This window comes from Branchiostoma floridae, chromosome 18 (assembly GCF_000003815.2).
Source record: "Branchiostoma floridae strain S238N-H82 chromosome 18, Bfl_VNyyK, whole genome shotgun sequence".
Lineage (NCBI taxonomy): Eukaryota > Metazoa > Chordata > Leptocardii > Amphioxiformes > Branchiostomatidae > Branchiostoma > Branchiostoma floridae.
In genome coordinates, this window is record NC_049996.1 from 3,656,655 (window position 1) to 3,675,664 (window position 19,010).

Below are 19,010 nucleotides of genomic sequence, written 5' to 3' on the forward strand. Positions count from 1 at the left end.
TTACAAAGGTATGTACCAAAGTGCTGTATTTTGTAATAGAAAAAAATAATATCAGAGGTAATAAAAATGATGACGTCATCAATTTTGCCCCCAAAAAATCAGATTTAGAATTCTTTAATCCCCATCTATCAACATTCGTTATGGCTCCATTCTTTCTTAATTCATTAATAAGAAAACAGTGGAAGGTCAAAATGCCAATTTAGCCAACCGAGATACCTTAACAGATTCACATGTATGTGCTCACCTCCAGTTGTGTCATGGCCTCCCTGTGTACAGCATTCCTCTCCTCATTACTGTAGCCATACGCAGTCATCACAGTGTGGATAAAGGAGAACACTTGTTGCTACAGAAAAGAAAATACATAAGATTAAACCTTAGCTCACACAATATAAGATTAGGACAATGTTTGAAACAAACTTTCTACCCTTACAAAAGTGGTGTGCAGTGCAGCATGAGACCGGCACCATTGTCACCTTAGTCCAGCACTTTTAGCATTGGTGCCACCTCAGTCAAGATCCCAAGGCACTTGGGCACCAATGCTACCCTAATGTGTAGACCATTAATCATCATTTATCGTTCAAACTTCTCAAACTGTCAAGGAAGGAAAGCTTTGAAGCAATTAGAGGGGATGGTGCTGCATTGGTGCCATTTCCTGTCACGGTGATTATCGAGTGGTAACACATCACCTTTAAAAAATTGTAGCTAAAGATAGTTTCTTCAAAACTTCTGCTTCTGGCTCCAATGCTGCACTGAGCACCACTTTCGCAAGGGAAGTCATGTCTAGTAAGCTGAATGAACGATATAATTGTACAATGCAATTTGTATGGAATGTAACTATACATGTCAACTGACATAGCAGTGGGGACCCCTAGCTGTTGAAAAAATCATTGCAGATCAACAGTGTCACAATAATGTTGCAGTACTGCCAATGATTATTAGGGGGCGCTTTTCATCTATGAAACTAAAGGTAGCAGAACAAAGTATATCATACTACTAGTCTCTACATGTATAATAATATTTTACATTCATGCAACGGGTACTAAGACTGCCAATATAAGTGGATTGCAAAATAGAATGGCTGAAATTTCCAGGTGCAGTGTTTAACTTTGACTGGGAGATTTTGGCACTTTTTGACAGTGAGACCTGATACTGAACCATGGACTGTTCAATCATACAATCAATATCATAATGGTAGTAACTAAAGTTTTAAAGACAAGTTTTTCATTGATTGTTGTTGCTCAACACCTTGTAATGCCATATACAACATGACACGTACAATGTAGGGCTGGAGGTTTCCTTGCTGTTTCTTTTAGCTTAAAGGGGTATATTTTTACAGGGACGGTTGGCTAGCCCTTCCTCTTTGATGCACTCAAGTCACCTACTCAAACACGGGCCAAATTTTACGTCCTTTTCAAAAGACTCTACAGCCCCAACAAAGAACTGCGACGCACTATTTTGTAACTACATATAACTACGTGTACCATTGACCATGGCATAGGGGTCACAGAGAAATACTGTGTTATTCTACCTCAACAAAGAGAGAGAGAGAGAGAAATGGTTTATTATTGCCATTGACATTAAAAACATTTGCAGCACATTTACAAATGGCTGAATTGTCGCGTTTTTTCACACTCAGTATTTCAACCTCTAACTCAAGTTAACACTTTTAAAATGATCGAGTCACAACATAACATCTACTGTTTACAATAACTGGTCAGTTACTACACAAAGAAAGATTCGCTACTATACACAAAGTACCCATCTTGGTTCAGGAGCTTTACACGGTACGGTAATGTGCTATTAGCGAAACGAGCAGTTCTACACTGGAGAGACTTACCCTTCTGGCAGCATCTCTAAGATAGCATGCTAAGATCTTGTCAAAGTCCCTCCTCTTTTCGTACAGGAGTTCGCAGACGCGGTAGAACCGAGCGTTCTCCGCCAGACTTAGGAGCTTCTCCTCATCCACCTGCTGTAAGCCTCCCGCATTCAGCAGCTCCAGTAGGGCCTGGAGGGGGGAGGGGGGCAAGCAAGGTCAGCTGAAGGGCATTGATGAAAGGTAGTGCCATAGACTTTGAGGCTGATAGGTTAGTGGGTTCTTGAAATGTTTGAACTGCAATTTCCAACACAAAAATTGCACTCACAGTTCAAATATTTCAAGAATGACTTCTACCAACACAGAGGAACTTTCAAGTTAAGGGTGGTGGGTTGTTATCCATTGTTAAAATAAACATTCTTTTAGCTGTTATTCATGTTTCTGTCATCATGGAAGACCATAGCCTGAGTATCATCCTCCGTAGTAACTGCTGGCTCACGACTTTCGCTTGCTAACGACGGAAGCAAGCGAAAGTCGTGAGCCAGCGGTTACTACGGAGGATGATACTCAGGCTAGGAAGACCACAGGTTACTTGTCAAATAGTTCAGGTACAAGTACAGGTACCTGTACCCAAACCTCTGTACTAGTACATAATATTACATTTGATATTATCATAATTGTTATCTACAAATACCCCTACAACATCAGAACCTAATAATTACATGATAACCTAATACTTGAGCTGTCTCCAGCTTTAATTTTTTTCCCCGTCCCACTCATCGTTTGGGAGCCAATTTTCTAATTGTTCCTCTTTCTAAAGACTGTTATGAAAATCATTTTCATGTCATAAAATTCAGATTTATTTTGACAGATGGACCAACATGGTGAAATTTTTGTCCATCCCAATAAGAAAATTTCCGTCCCAGGATACAGGGATGGCTTTTGGAGACTGCTCTGTACCAATGTTACTTTTATATTAAGCCCTACCTGTTGAAAGTTCATCTGTGTTGGTAGAAGGCATTCTTGAACTACATGTAGTTTAACTGTGGGCGTTATAGACTTCCTGCAACTTATGATCCACTGCTCACTGAGTCACGTGTTCTATCTGCATAATGTGACGTCACGACAGCAGTTCATTCCTTGACAAAGACTGGTGCTGTTCAGTCAAAAATTTGGGTGAGTCCAATTTTTTTGTAGAAAATTACAATAAACTAGTTCAAGAATGACTTCTTCCAGCACAGATGAACTTTCAAGTTATGCTTACTTGTTGTCTCTCCTCATGCCGACTGTCGTCCTCGGGACTGGCCAGAAACTCCAGCACCTGTTCAAACAGAAGTCTGTTCACCAGGATGGAGTTCTCGTGTCGCGCCATCTGTCGTGCCAGGAACGTGAAGAGACAGCCCACCTGGGTCGGAGTGAAACCTACGCTCTCCACCATCACCTAGTGGGGAGAGAAATTTTTATCACAATCTTCAGACTTATGAACACGTACCATAGACCAAAGTACAATATACTCTTTTCACTTACAGTAGTTAGTCTAGTGGTTTGAAAATGGACTTACTCTGGGAGAACTGCATTTAGACTTACTCCCTTCAGTGTTATGAAGGACTTACTCTGGATAACAGTCCGTCAAAACTATCTTCAGCCCTGGCAAAATGGGGTGGATGTACTGTGGGAGTAGCTCCCCCTCTGACACAAGTAAAGTCCACGTCCTTCAGTCTACATTCATCCTCTTTTAGGGCCCAGGTTTGCAAGGGTGACCAGTCTTAGCACACACTTGCACTACTTTTCCCCAAGAAGGCAAATAATGTTTTAAAAAAATCCATAATATTATGAAACTTTTAGCCATGATCTTGTATTTCTACTTGTTTTCTTCTGCCCTATCTCATTATTCATTGCGAAGGACATCATCCATAAAATACATTTTCTGTGGCCTTCTTAGAACAAGACTTTTAAATGTTACTTCTTCATAATTACTACTGATACTGATAGTAGTAAGATGTCTACTATTCTCTGTCTCAGTGTCCCATCCCTGTTTTTTTACAATACTGCTGCAGTACTGCCAATCATTAATAGGGGTCACTTTTGATCCATGCAACTTACAGGAAGACTAGCGGTGTACCATCTTGTATCACAGCTAATGGACGAATAAAGCCTCTAAAGTGGTTAAGTTACCTGTAGTAAGATGTCTACTATTCTCTGTCTGTCTCATCCCCTCTTCACAATACTGCTGCAGTACGGGTTGGTGGAAACGGCTGCCCGGTCGGTCGGCGGAAACGGCTGCCCGGTCCGGTCCGGAGGTTGGTTTTGGGGGTTTCGAGTATACCAAATGTAAACAAGTGGCTTGCTATTGCAGCAGTAATTTAAGTGCATTTCTCGTGTAGGCTGACCCTACAATTTACAGTAGCGCTAATATCGTAAACATTACCGTAATTTCGGAAATTCGAAAACAAACACGGCGAAATTTCGAACTTTGTACACGTTTTCGGTGAACACCAGATTTCGGTGCTACCAGCTCATTAACGCTAATAAGGTCGATAATGAGCCGCGCCGTGTCCTCACCGTAAGAACTGATTTGCGCCTTGATTTTTTTTCTTTTCAAAAATGTAATCCCCAACACTAGTTTTATATTTATATACTCTGGAATGGGAAACTATAGGTTGGATTGGTTTGATTCATCGGAAGTTTTCGGCATTCCATGCAGCGCACATTAACGTTAGGTCGTTGACCCCAAATACGCAGTGCGTGTGGCCACATGGATATGTGTGAGGCGCTTCTAATAGGGGACAGTAGTAAACTTAATTATTACTTGTTCTTCGGAATAGCTTTAGACAAATAAGATGTGGCTATTGATCAGAGTAGAGTCATTCGTGTTGAAGATTAATTGCTAACTAAGAATTTTTCTCGAGCCGACCATGGCCACGTTGTTTATCGCGGTGTTATTTGGGCTCTAGCCGCTCTGCCGATCTGAGACTGGATGGGATTATGCTGACTTTCAGTGCTTTGACCACGAACACATTTATTAAATCCTTGGCTAAATTTATTATCTTTATTATCTTATCATTTCCGACATGTGAGAAGATAGTATCGGGATCAATCAAAGAATTGCTGTGGGGGAAATCTTCAGACACTGGTGAAATCACCATTTTTATCTTTCAAGAATTCAATGTTCGATGACAAGTTTGCTTACGAGGAGGAAAGACTACGGCGGAGCCGTTTTCGTGTGAAGTAACAAAATTATGTGAAAACATTGTACATAATTAATATATAATTGACTACATTAGTTTAAACCAGAACCTGACACAAAAAAATTGAATCCATGCGTTTGTAAATGTACATTTTAGTATTGATTTAACTAAATTTGAATTCTTTTACAGTTCTTAGAGATAGTTTCTCCTCGGACATGTCGGACAGCTCGGTGCGGTAGTGCTGTCAAAATTGATTGATTTTGTCGCTGGCGCCCGCGGCACATATGGTATACTAGATCAAAGGACCGCCACCCTGTACAACCTTGACGTAGCAAATTTCTGACGTTCTGTACTGGGGGACGTTCGAATAGTAGCAGCTGGGAATGGGACAATCTTACCAAGAAATGTCAAATTAATTTTTTTTTTCAAAAGATAAGTAATTTGGCCAGCTTCCTTTGAACATCTAGCAACATTACATCTAACAACCGTTATGGAATATTTAAGTAGGCATTTTGTTTACTTCACTTACACTACTGTATGCAATACTGGAAACCCCCCAAACCAACCTCAGGACCGAACCGGGCAGCGGTTTCCACCGACCGACCGGGCAGCCGTTTCCGCCAACCCGCTGCAGTACTGCCAATCATTAATAGGGGGCACTTTTGATCCATGCAACATTGTTCAATTATAATGTTACCTGTAGTAAGATGTCTACTATTCTCTGCCTCTGTCTCATTCCTTCCTCAGTGTTGAACTCTGGCTCCTCGAATGCGAGTGCCAGAACGTTCAGAAACTCCCTGGTGTCAAACTGGACCAGCGTTCTCAGGTAGGGGTAGGTCTGCTCACCTGGAAATTAATGGAAAAATAAAATTTCAACTTCAATATTTGGCAGGTTGCATGTAGGTATCCTAATAGACCAATAATCCTATAGTCCTGTCAAAACATAAATAGCAAATATTTGACAGACACTTTCCCACTGGTTGAACTGCTAATTGCAAAAATAAAACTTTAAAGAAATGTAAAAACCTCAAGACCACACAGAAGTTGAAGAGGAGAGAAGCTTGTATTAACTTCATACTCAGTGTGTAGATGTAATGTACTTTTAAGTTATAGAAAATGACAAGACACCTTGATAGTACATATAAAATTATCTAGAGTAGAGTAGAGTAGAGTAGACAAATTTCATACTGTTTACACTTATGTCTATTGGTTTGTTTGTCCCCTTTCATTTTAACGTATAACTGCAAAAAGCCCTCGGTCAAGAATTTGCAATGAGCTATAATTACTAGATTATTGCTTGACAGCTTCTAGGTCTGGTCAGTTGGGTGAACCGCTGAGAACGAAATTAAGCCAGCTAGTGGACACACACAATTTACAAATTGTAATGGCCTGACTGGGCAAGTGGGATATACACTAGCCCAATTGCTTGCCCAGGGCAATCAGAAAAATGGACTAATGTCCAATTTGCAGCCCTACAAACAGATTTCTGATTTGTACCCCACAGCATTCCTACCCACCCCATACAGGTATTACTGATGTGTCCCCACAACATACCTTCACTGGCATCTTTAGTGTGCAGTACTGTCACAGTGACACATTTGAAGACTTCATCCCTGCAGATTTCTGAATTGTCCCCTACAGCATTCCTACCCACCCCATACAGGTATTAGTGAAGTGTCCCCACAGCATACCTTCAGTGCCATCTTTAGTGTGCAGTACCGTGACACATTTGAAGACTTAATCCCTGCAGATTTCTGAATTGTCCCCTACAGCATTCCTACCCGCCCCATACAGGTATTAGTGAAGTGTCCCCACAACATACCTTCAGTGCCATCTTTAGTGTGTAGTACTGTTACACATTTGAAGACTTCTGACTTGACCGTGTCGACCAGATTGGGTGGGATGTCTCCCAGTGGATACGCTCGTCCGGCGAGGCAACAACTGATGTACACCAGGAGCTTGTTACCCAGCTTAATCTGGAGTAAAAGGGTAACATTTAGAATATTGACGATCATGATCACATTCTGTACTTAGCTTGAAAGGGCAATAACGTGCAATCAAACCCACACTGTAGAAAGAAAATCAGAATCTTTTCCAGCATAATCAGGCGTAGAAAAGGACTATTTTCCAGCATTCCATAATAAGATTATCTAACAGATTTCAGAGTTGGACAAGTTTTCTGAAATTCACTTGTACTTTCGGGCAAGTACATGAAAAAAATTTACTTGCCGGAACCAATTTTTTTCAAATTTTCACTTGCCCAAAATTCTAATGTTACTTTATGAGAATGTACAGTATACTGTGTATGCCATTTTAACTTCCAGAAATGGAATTCTTATCATTGCCTCTATTTGTTTATGTTGACCATTGCTTGATGTCATAACTGTAAAAAGTACCAAATATTAATATCAAAATCTCACTCATTAAAAAAAATCTTTCTTGCCTAATCGGACAAGTGGGGTAGGACATGCACTTGCCTGAACAGCACTTTCACTTGCCCTTTCACTTGGACAATAGGGCTAGTGGACTCGTCCAACCCTGATACATTTTGGTTTACATAGTACAAGCATAGTAATATACTGTGATGCATTTTATAATGTACAGTACTTACCCAATTTTAGCCTTTAAGAATACTTAAGAGAGAGAGCCTTACCAGTTGTTTCTTACTCTTTGGAAGCTTAAGTTTGAAAAGTCTGTCCTTTTGTCTAGCAGCTAGAGAAGTCTACAACAGGAGACACACAAACACACAGAACACAACAAAAGGGTAAAGTAGATCAGAAAAGATGTAGACTAGGAGGAAGAAAATCACTAGAATCATTCTACTTAAAACTACAATGTATGAGGCACTATAATAATAAGTATAGAAAAATTTATGGTATGAAGGAAAGAAATGAAGTAAATGACTTTCCTAAAATGGAAAAAGTTTTTCAACTCCAAACAATATAGTATCAGTCATTCCTGACATATGCACATTTGAGATATACATTGTGTTCAAGAGAATAATAATCATAAACTTTCTTTTAGACATTAATAAGTACACAATTCCCTTGATTAATACACACTTTCTTTCAAAACACACTTTCCTTTTAATGTGTCAGTCTTAAGGTACCCATTGGAATTATGAGGGTTGAAATTACAGTTCAGACATAAATGTAGTATAGTTTTTTGTAACGTGTAATTACTATACATATCCACAAACGAGGAACATGAAAATGATAATTCTGGGACAAAAGTGCAATGATGAGGACATTCCTGAAGAGATGAAGGAAGTTCTTCATTCTAGAAAAGACGTCACCTACCCCAGACACCGACTGGTCAAATAAAGAGGGTGTTGCCAAAAATGCCTTCCACCATACCTGGTCGTCTGTGAGCTGTTTGTTGGACTTGATGGCGCTCTGTAGAACCCTGAGCAGCTCCTCTAGTGGAGTGATGTAGTCCTGCATGCCTTTGTTATAGATGTAGATCAGGGCATCATACAGGCCATGGAGCCAGCACATAACCACAACCTGGCAGGAGAAATGTCAAATATTCAATTATTAATAAGCATTTTCTGTTATTGTATCTTTCTGTACTCACCAAGCAGAGGCTGATAGGGAAAATCGTGACCTTTCCCTAATAGTGATGTTTGTCTCTATCAGCAGGCCCAACGAAAGAAAAAGCTCACGATTTTCCCACTAAACCTCTGCTTGGTCAGTAATTCTCTCTGTTTGTAATGTCTGTAATACATGTATGCAATGCAAGACCAACAACATGGTGTAGTGCAATACTTTGTATAGTAAAGAAGGCATAATTCGGCCTTTGGCTGCCTTGCCTTTTGACAAATAAACCACTTGCTTGCTTGATTGATTGGTTGGTTGGTTGATTGATTGATTGATTGATTGATTGATTGATTGATTGATTGATAGAACCAGCACAGACATTAAAGATACCAGGTAGTTGTTAGTGGCACCTACATTTGTACTTTCCAAAAACAAGTTTGGCTCTGGTTGTTCTTTGGCATGTTTTTCAACATCGGATACACTAGCAAGGTGTGAGCATTTTGTATACAGAGCAGGATGACTTTGTGAAGGGTATGTGGGATTCAGTTTATACCACTGGCTTACAGGGATCGAAATACTTTTTTATTGCTACATGCAAAATTGCAAGTTGGCAAAAATTTTACGTGCAATTTAGAATAATTTTATTTACATGCAAAATACAACTAGTCTATACTGCAATGTTCTAGCCACCATCCATCATTCTGTACTTTGGTGGAATGTTGCTGCTCTGGATGGATAAGAATTTTGCCCATTCTGTCACTGTTGATGGACTGAAATTGGCACATGAAAATATAGACAGAACTGCAGATTTTGGAAAGATATCCACACAATCAGCATGTTAGTTTGCAGCAAAGCCGAAGTTGATTGTTTATAACACCTACTGACAACCGGTGACGATCCCTGCAGATAAACAAAGGCATCGTGGCCTCAGTATTTTTGCTATAGGCCATGTATTTTCAACATGCAAGATTGCAAGTTCAGAAAATTTTTACATGCAAATCTCAAAAATTATGTGCAAATTGCAAGTTAAGTATGTCTATTTCGAACCCTGGCTTATAACCATATAATGTCTGAACCATGAAAATGGTTCATGTATGGAGTGAGGATGCCAAGAATGTGACTGAATTCACTATTACCTGATGCACATCCAGATTTGCCACATCCATGTGCACAATACAGGCCTCTATGTTCTGTAGGAGTCCCTTGTGTTGGTAGTGTTCCATGAAGTCCTTCATAACCTAAATCATGAATGGAGAAACACAGGTTGAGAAAACCCAAACTCAACAACATGGACATACAATGCCCCCTACTGACTCTTTAAGTCAAACTGCAGAAACATAGCAAGCAGATTGTGTGATAAAGTTAGAAATTGTTTAGCATAGTCTAGAAATGTTAGATTTGCAAGCAAATAAATGATGTTATCCATCACATGGGGGGGGGGGTCTAGCCTAATAAACTACTCATCAACAACACATATGCTGACCAGCCCCAGCTCTGTCCTGCTACTTGCTACATTATGTCATCAACACTACAGGTTGTCTGCTACTACACACTTAGTAACTATGGTGACAGCTGTCTAGTCGGAACTATTGAATGAACTGTATACTATTTTACCAGACTGGACGATCAGTTTTCAGCTAATTTTGTAAAACAGACCAATTAGTTTTAGCATAATCAGACTTTTAAAAATCGTACTTTTAACCCTATTTCAATTTGCTTTTAAGACATTGTACTCCTTGTATTTGTAATGTTCATTCCTCGTAATATTTTTGCTATACATCTAATTTGTATTGTTTATGTTACAATGTCTTTGTGAGTAGTACGCAATGTAAACAAGCCTACTAATCATTCAGCTTTCAGGCTGTGACTTGGCTGTGAAAGAAATAAACCATTCTGTCTAGTCCAGGACATTGACCTTATTTGGAGAAGAAGTAGAAACAATGGAGTAAAAATTGTGAACTTCAAGGTAAACATAACAACTACTATAATCTCTTACACATTTAAGATACAAGACAAAGAAGAACTATACATTGTTCAATTACCTGAGGAGTAACTGAACGCAGGTTGTCGTTGAGAATGTAGGGTTCCAGACACTCCAGGAACACTCCGCGGGCGATCGGGTCCTGACAGAACCGGTCATAGATCCCACCAAACAGTATGTCCTTCATCAGGGTGGGGTTCCTAGGAGTGAAATAAATGTTGGTTAAGTCCAGAAAAGATGCACCTCATACTCTGTATATATTACTAGCCCGTTAAAACTGCCCTTCGGTGTAACACACCAGCTTCTGTATCTGTATAGCTGGTATAACCAACATTCTGCATGACATGTCCAGCTTATGTAACTGTATCTGTAAGGCCAGTATAACTGCCTTGAATGTAAAATACTAGCTTCTGTATCGACTGTATCTGACTGAGTGTATAGTGAGTATACTTGTAACTGCTCTTCAGTGTAACACCATTAAGATTCTGTATCTGTAAGGCTGGTACAACCACCCTTCAGCTTAACACACCTGGTCCAGCTTCTGTATTCAGCATATAAATTTTGTATAGCTGGTACAACTGCCCTTTGGTAATAACACATTTAAGTGTATCTGTATCTGAATAGCCAGTAAAAAACAGTAGTCCACACACAGATACCACAGACTGGTACCAGTTAGAGCTTCTTACTTTACCTTTTCCCCAGCAGCAGACAGTAGTCCACACACACAGGTACCACAGTCTGGTACCATAGAGCTGTACTTTACCTTTTCCCCAGCAGCAGACAGTAGTCCACACACACAGGTACCATAGCGCTCTACTTTATTCTTTCCCCAGCAGCAGACAGTTAAGTCCACACACACACAGGTACCACAGTTTGGTACCATAGTGCTCTACTTTACCTTTTCCCCAGCAGCAGACAGTAGTCCACACACACAGGTACCATAGCGCTCTACTTTATTCTTTCCCCAGCAGCAGACAGGTAAGTCCACACACACAGGTACCACAGTTTGGTACCATAGTGCTCTACTTTACCTTTTCCCCAGCAGCAGACAGTAGTCCACACACACAGGTACCATAGTGCTCTACTTTATTCTTTCCCCAGCAGCAGACAGTTAAGTCCACACACACACAGGTACCACAGTTTGGTACCATAGTGCTCTACTTTACCTTTTCCCCAGCAGCAGACAGTAGTCCACACACACAGGTACCATAGTGCTCTACTTACCTTTTCCCCAGCAGCAGACAGTAGTCCACACACACAGGTACCACAGTCTGGTACCATAGAGCTCTACTTTACCTTTTCCCCAGCAGCAGACAGTAGTCCACACACACAGGTACCACAGTCTGGTACCATAGAGCTGTACTTTACCTTTTCCCCAGCAGCAGACAGTAGTCCACACACACAGGTACCACAGTCTGGTAGTGTTGTACCAGGACCTCTATCTTCCCACTGGCAGGGCACTGAGTCGTCATGGATACGTCGACGTACGTCAGCAACAAATCCAGCATCTAAAGGAAAAACAAAGTTAACACAGCTGTTTTTTTCTAACTGAGAACCTGTGCCCTCATACTCTAAGAAACAATCATATAACTCAGATTGGCAAGGGATGCTCCTTGGTGACATATGGCCACAGTCTTCAACTGTGAGCTATCTGACAGCAATTTCAACTCTCATAAAGCTTTAGAATAATTATGCAATACACCTTTTTACACAACTCCACAATGTGAAAGGGGGAAAGGAAAGTGGTCTCAATCCAGTTCAGCTCACTGAAGAGCTAGTCTTCCACTGGTCGTGACAGAGAAGAAAGATGCTATGTACAGTATTTACAGGTTTATTGTTCAGGGAAATGCTCTAAGGCTAAGCTCTCTTTGACAAGCACAATGAACAGTAGACCATGGCTTAATGTCCCATCCTAAAGACTGCAACCCTTCCAGTAACATGTTGGGTGAGCGACACATTGAATTGAACTCATAGCATCTAGTTCTAGAGGCTTAAACCACTGGACTACGCATGCTTTGTACAGGAAATTGACAACATCCCTCCACTATTCTTAAAAAATTTTTTTTAAATGGCACTATCATATCATATCAAGACTGTGTACCTTATCTGCAATGATCTGAGTCCTTTTGTCCAAGCCCCCATGTAGCCCAACCACTGCCCGTGCCCTCCCCATATAGAATGACTCAGCCAATGCCACTGTGCCTCAATGTACTTTATACTATTAGGTCTTTATTCAATGAAAGATAATGAAAAAAATCTAAAAAAATGTTACTTTACCTTGTCTGCAATAATCTGTGTCCTTCTGTCCAAACCCCCATGTAGCCCAACTACTGCCCGAGCCCTCCCCAAGTAGAATGACTTGGCCATGGACAGGGCCTCAATGTACTCAGCTTTAAAGATCTTTCATTCAATGAAAAATAATGAACAAAAATCTCTAATACTGTACCTTGTCTGCAATGATCTGTGTCCTCTTGTCCAAGCCCCACCACTGCCCGTGCCCTGCCCATGCGTATGTAGAAATACTATGAATCGGCCATGGACAGGGCCTCGATGTACTTAGAAATAATGAAAAAAGTCTCTAAAACTGTCATACCTTGTCTGCAATAATCTGTGTCCTCCTGTCCAATCCCCCATGTAGACCCACCACTGCCCGTGCCCTCCCCAGATAGAATGACTCGGCCATGGACAGTGCTTCGATGTACTTGTTCTGCTTGACCAACAGGTCAATCCGCTCCATCCAGGTCCGGATGGTCATCACGTGGATGGACTTGGTGCCCAGGAACAGCAGCTGGTTACTGAAACTGACCACTGAGTTGTAACATGCTCGCTCGCCTGAAAGTGAAAGTAATATTGATCCAGTTAAGCTCACTGAAGTGATATTCTTCCACTGGTCACGACAGACGCTATGTACAGTATTTACTGGTTCATTGCAACAGTACATTCCCAAGATCTAGCTTCAGTTAGGGCAGTCCCTCGGATAGGACGTAAAATGGAGGCCCTTTGTTTGGGGAGAGCCACACCTCCAGCACTTTAAAGAATCTACCATCCTTATTGAAAAGGCTTTAATTTCGTGGTAGCGGGAAAAGGGACTTTTCATGGTGGTTTTTAGTTCGCGGTAGCACCATGCACTGTAGTCTCTTACTGCCATTGAGAAATGTTTGCCATGGTTTCAATTTCGCAGTGAAGCGGCTACCGTAAAAACTGCGAAAATAAAACCACCGTGAAAGTTTCTGCATTTACAGTATTTCCCAGTGTAAGTGGATGAAATAAATCTGACAGTGTCCCTGGAGATACATGTAATATGTAGCTTGTATTGTATAGTACAAACCTGGTGAGTTACCCAATAAGACATTTTACCGGGTATGCAAAAACAAATGATTAATTATGTAACAGTAGCTATTACTATAATTTTTGATTTGGCTGACTACTGTACTCTCTCTTTTCTTCAACATGTAAAAAGTCTCTTGATAAGCTGTACCTTAAGTTTACAAAGCTGAATGCATTTTGAGCACTCAGATAAGTCTATCCACATTGATACTCACCCGTCTGTACTTTTGTCTTGAGTTGTGCCCCATATTTCTTAGCTGCATGTTTAACCTTCTCAGTCCCATGCCTCAAGTTTTGACCCTTGGAGGCCTGAGCTTTCTTATCTTCACTCATTATTCTAACAAATTATTTTGCTCATTGTTTCACATATTCTACCAGTTTTTGTGAGCACTGAGCACAGTACTGAAATGTTTCTGTTTACAATGCTAGGATTTAGAATACTGTAACTGTGATCACTGAACTGTAACAAGTGTCTACATTTGGGCATACAAGTAGTTGGACTGGTTTTGGGGTAAAACAAAAACATGCTAGTACTAGTAGTAGCACTACTGATCATGTATAGTACTGTTGTACTAATACTAGAGAAAGATAGTATTAGAGAATGTATAATTCAATACATTAGAACTATTCAAAATTTGTTGTTACAAATTACACCTGGGATTTACCAATTATTAGTAACAAAATGAAACCTTTAGTTGACAAAACGAAATTTGGTTAAATTAAAATGTGTGTTTACTGGTCCTATTATTATATTATAATAATTCATGGCCAACTGAGTCACCCTTGGTGTTTCTAATTTCTTTGACCTCCTTTTTGTATATTACAAACTGTGGTAAGGAACAAATTGGTACAATATGAATTACAAAATAATGTATGTTGCATTTACTTGTCCTAAAACAAGTTAGGGTGGCACAGTGGTTGCGGTTAGTGGTTAGAGATATTGACTCAGTTCAGTTTGACTCAAAACCTGGAGGCACCGAGTTCGAATTTCTGACAGATCCCGATATCATGTCCTTCGGAAAGGCACTTCACACCATATCCTCACTTGAATGAGGTTAAAATGAGTACCTAGCTTTGGTTAGAGACGTCCCTCGGATGGAACGTTAAATGGAGGTCATGTGTTTGAGGAGCGCCCCACCTTGAGCATGTTAAAGAACCTACCACACTTATCGAAAAAAGTAAGGGTCCCTCCCAGTGTAAAGTGGATCAAACAAATATATCCGGATAGGCAGCTTGTACACTTCAGTACAAACCTGTTGTGTAATGCACATGAGGTGGCTTATAGGGTTACAAACAGACAAACAAACAAATATAGAGTCATTCTGTGGATTTTAACAAGACGCAGATATTGGATTCAAAACAGGATTACTTTCTCTGGGGGTGAAAGAGGCCATTTACATCAGAGCCCACCAACCTTCCCTCAACCGAGACGGGGGCCGATACCGACTTCCAACCACCTTTGACTCTTTGCTGACATCACTTCCGGTCTGGATGTATGACTTAGGCTTTGGGTCATTTTTACTTGAAAAGGATCAGAGGACTGATCAAAAGCTTGTTGGTAACTTAAAGTGCTTTATTTTTGCGTATGTTTATAAAGTTTAAAGTTGTATCATAAGCAAACACAGTATAAAGTTTACATACCAGCCAAGGCCAGAGCCTTGCTCACGTTTCCTCCTGTAGCCAGTGACTTGAAGAAGCTGCTGGCATAGACCAACTGTACGTCTGAGATGTCAATCACTTCTAACTCCTCCTCAGTACGCACATCCAACACATGCACCTTCTCATACGCATCCACCAGTACCAGGGTTCTGGAGTTCACCCACTGTGGAATAGAAGGGACTTACAATGTAAGAAAAAAATGCCTTCCTTTGGTTATACGCTTAATATTGAAGATAAAGACATTAATGCACATTGCGCTAACAATTTATTCAGCACTTTGAACAAAAGCACCAATGCAATGCCAGTTTGGCTTGAGAACACTTGTTTGAATTTCTGACAGTGGGCCTAATTGTTTGAATCGTAGGAGCCCCGGGCCGTACATTCAATACAGAAAGGTCGGAACACCAATATTGAACATAATTACAGCCCAGGTACATGTCTGATCATATAAAAAAACAGTATGGACTTGCTACATTATGTACTTTTGTACATTATGTCTTGAATAAATAAAATAAAAAGTTAACTTGTCTAAGTAGATTAAGAGTGCTCTATCTAGTTTTTTCTTTTTCTTTCGGCTCTCCCCCCCCCCCCCCTCTGTCTATAACAATGAAGTTTGGGCCTTCTAGCAGCTTTTCTTGTTTGAACTATGTGTACATTGTATTTGAATGGACAGACTTACAGTGACAGCAATGATGACATACTGTAGCTCCATCTTCTGTAGGGCTGAGAACTTGATCTCATCCTCCTGGTAGGAAACCTGAAAAGTGAAAAAGACCAAAAATATAGATGGAACATTGGAACTTATTTCTGAGAGGTGAAGGTGGGATGTTCTTGTAGCTCAACAGGTAGAATCCTCACAGTTGAGCTCCAGCCTGCTTCCTATTGAAGAAAAAACACTGCTTGTCCTATCTAATAAAGGATACATGTATCTATTACGCACAAAGTTAAAGTTTGACATGGAAAGACGAGTGTCGTCATGCATTTCAGTTTACTTTGTTCAACCATATTGTAATGTGTCTCACTAGAATTTTGGCTAGCTTAAAAAGAATTATAAGGGAAAAAGATAATCCCTACCTACCTACCGACCCCATTTTTTTCTGGACTGAAACAGGAAACACAGCATTTTTTTTCCTAGGTCCTACCTGGAAGAAGAAGAGCTTGTTTCCCCTGCGGTACTCAAGAACAGGATCCTGGATGCGGATGGTGTCCGTGATCTGAATATAGGCTACCCCACGGATAAAGGTGAAGTAGCATAAATGTACTTACCTGGAAGAAGAAGAGCTTGTTTCCCCTGCCGAACGCCAGGACGGGATCTACGATGCACGTGGTGTCTGTGATCTGGATATAGGTTACCCCACAGATAAAGGTTACCTACCTGGAAGAAGAAGAGCTTGTTTCCCCTGCAGAACGCCAGGACGGGATCTACGATGCACGTGGTGTCTGTGATCTGGATATAGGTTACCCCACAGATAAAGGTTACCTACCTGGAAGAAGAAGAGCTTGTTTCCCCTGCAGAACGCCAGGACGGGATCTACGATGCACGTGGTGTCTGTGATCTGGATATAGGTTACCCCACAGATAAAGGTTACCTACCTGGAAGAAGAAGAGCTTGTTTCCCCTGCAGAACGCCAGGACGGGATCTACGATGCACGTGGTGTCTGTGATCTGGATATAGGTTACCCCACGGATAAAGGTTACCTACCTAGAAGAAGAAGAGCTTGTTTCCCCTGCCGAACGTCCGTGATCTGGATATAGGTTACCCCACGGATAAAGGTTACCTACCTGGAAGAAGAAGAGCTTGTTTCCCCTGCCGAAAGTCCGTGATCTGGATATAGGTTACCCCACGGATAAAGGTTACCTACCTGGAAGAAGAAGAGCTTGTTTCCCCTGCCAAACGCCAGGACCGGGTCTACGATGCGGGTGGTGTCTGTGATCTGTATCATGACGAACTGCCAGGCCAGCACGGGGAGGGTGGTGGGCTCTCCCTTCAGGGGGTGGGCGAACAGTACCTTCAGGTGGGGCTTCAGACTCACGATCAACATCTGGAGGGAGACAAAAATGGTAAATCAAAATAATAGAAAATCTTACGCAAAAGTAATTCTCAAACACCACAATATACAAAATATATGAGCCAAATACTATCAATACACTGCACAGAAAAATAATCAGGCATGTTTTACATTTAGTCCAGTTGTAATTATACATAAATCTTTGTATATTGCCCTTTGTTGTCAAAGAATTATTTATTTATTATGTATAATAAATTAGACTAGATTATAAGCATTTCATGACAGATATTAGCATTTCAGTACCATGGCCAGGGAAACCTAACACCATTGATGTCTTTAGTTGCACAGCGCTATCCTAAAAGAAAGGTTCTGGGCCCAAATCACAGTATAAGGGATCAAAATCACAGCATATGGGGTTCAACTCAGAGCATAGGGACACAGTGTAGGGAGTCCAAATATGGGGTCCAAATAGCAGCATATGTAGTCCAAATCACAGCATAGGGGGTCCAAATCACAGAATAGGGGATTCAAATATAAAATCATAGGGGGTCCAAAGCACAGCATAGGGGTATAAGTATCACAGCATAGAGGGTCCAAATCACAGCATAGGGGATCCAAATATCTCAACATAGGGGTCCAAATCACAGCATAGGGGATCCAAATATCACAGCATAGGGGGTCCAAATCACAGCATGGGGGGTTCAAGTGTCACAGCATAGGGAGGTCCAAATCACAGCATAGAGGGTACAACTCACAGCATAGGGGGTCCAAATCACAGCATAGGGGGTCCAAATCACAGCATAGGGGGTCCAAATCACAGCATAGGGGGTCCAAATCACAGCATAGGGGGTCCAAACTCTAACTATGCCACCAATCCTACTAACTGTAACAGTAACTGTAGCTCCTAACAATCTTGCCAGACTGAGGTTTGGTACCAGAAGATCTTTTACTTTCAGTACCTTGGACAGAGAAGCCATTGCCAGCAGACTGACTTCCTTCATTGGATGGTCCTGGACGCTCTCTGTCGCCAGGAGCGGTTCGATGGCCGTCACCTCGCCGCGAGCGCCGGAGAACAGACAACGAGACTCGCACGTCCGCATGCCCATCAACCGCTTAAAGCTGAGCTCGAAGACTGATCCACCGCTGTCACAACACACAGCTAGCGTAGGGTCATCTGTGAACTGTAGAAACAGTACAAAATAAAACACAATTAATGCAAATAAAGGAGGAGTGAAGGAGGCAGTGTACATTAGAGCCCACCCCCAAGAGAGACAGGGGCCGACATAGACTTTTTAATACTTTTGACCCCCTCTTGCAAAAGTGGTAAATCCTGACGTCACTGCCGTCATTCTGTGAACAAGGTCGACGGAGATTGACCAAAAATTTATTTAGAGGGGTAAATCCCTATACTATTAGTTTAATTCAGTGTTGGAAGTAAAGTCTTAGCATTTTTCTATACTGCACAAAACATGATCTGAAATGTATTTGCAATAG

At 41.1% G+C, this 19,010-nt stretch overlaps 1 protein-coding gene across 2 annotated transcripts in view; it reads right to left on the bottom strand.

The window, feature by feature from the left end:
• LOC118406097 (vacuolar protein sorting-associated protein 8 homolog) overlaps nt 1–19,010 on the bottom strand; it is a 44,563-nt gene that overhangs the window by 21,868 nt on the left and 3,685 nt on the right. The window contains exons 7-21 of one of the 2 annotated variants that reach the window (XM_035805960.1): nt 18,476–18,697; nt 17,370–17,549; nt 16,187–16,264; nt 15,490–15,670; nt 13,115–13,353; nt 11,890–12,029; nt 10,583–10,721; nt 9,677–9,778; nt 8,358–8,507; nt 7,655–7,723; nt 6,824–6,977; nt 5,699–5,847; nt 3,078–3,254; nt 1,838–2,005; nt 245–343 (exon numbers count right to left, since the gene is read on the bottom strand). In XM_035805960.1, the coding sequence (XP_035661853.1) occupies nt 245–343; nt 1,838–2,005; nt 3,078–3,254; nt 5,699–5,847; nt 6,824–6,977; nt 7,655–7,723; nt 8,358–8,507; nt 9,677–9,778; nt 10,583–10,721; nt 11,890–12,029; nt 13,115–13,353; nt 15,490–15,670; nt 16,187–16,264; nt 17,370–17,549; nt 18,476–18,697 (2,247 nt within the window). The remainder of the gene's footprint in view (nt 1–244; nt 344–1,837; nt 2,006–3,077; nt 3,255–5,698; nt 5,848–6,823; nt 6,978–7,654; nt 7,724–8,357; nt 8,508–9,676; nt 9,779–10,582; nt 10,722–11,889; nt 12,030–13,114; nt 13,354–15,489; nt 15,671–16,186; nt 16,265–17,369; nt 17,550–18,475; nt 18,698–19,010) is intronic. The other variant, XM_035805961.1, reaches the window with a different exon arrangement.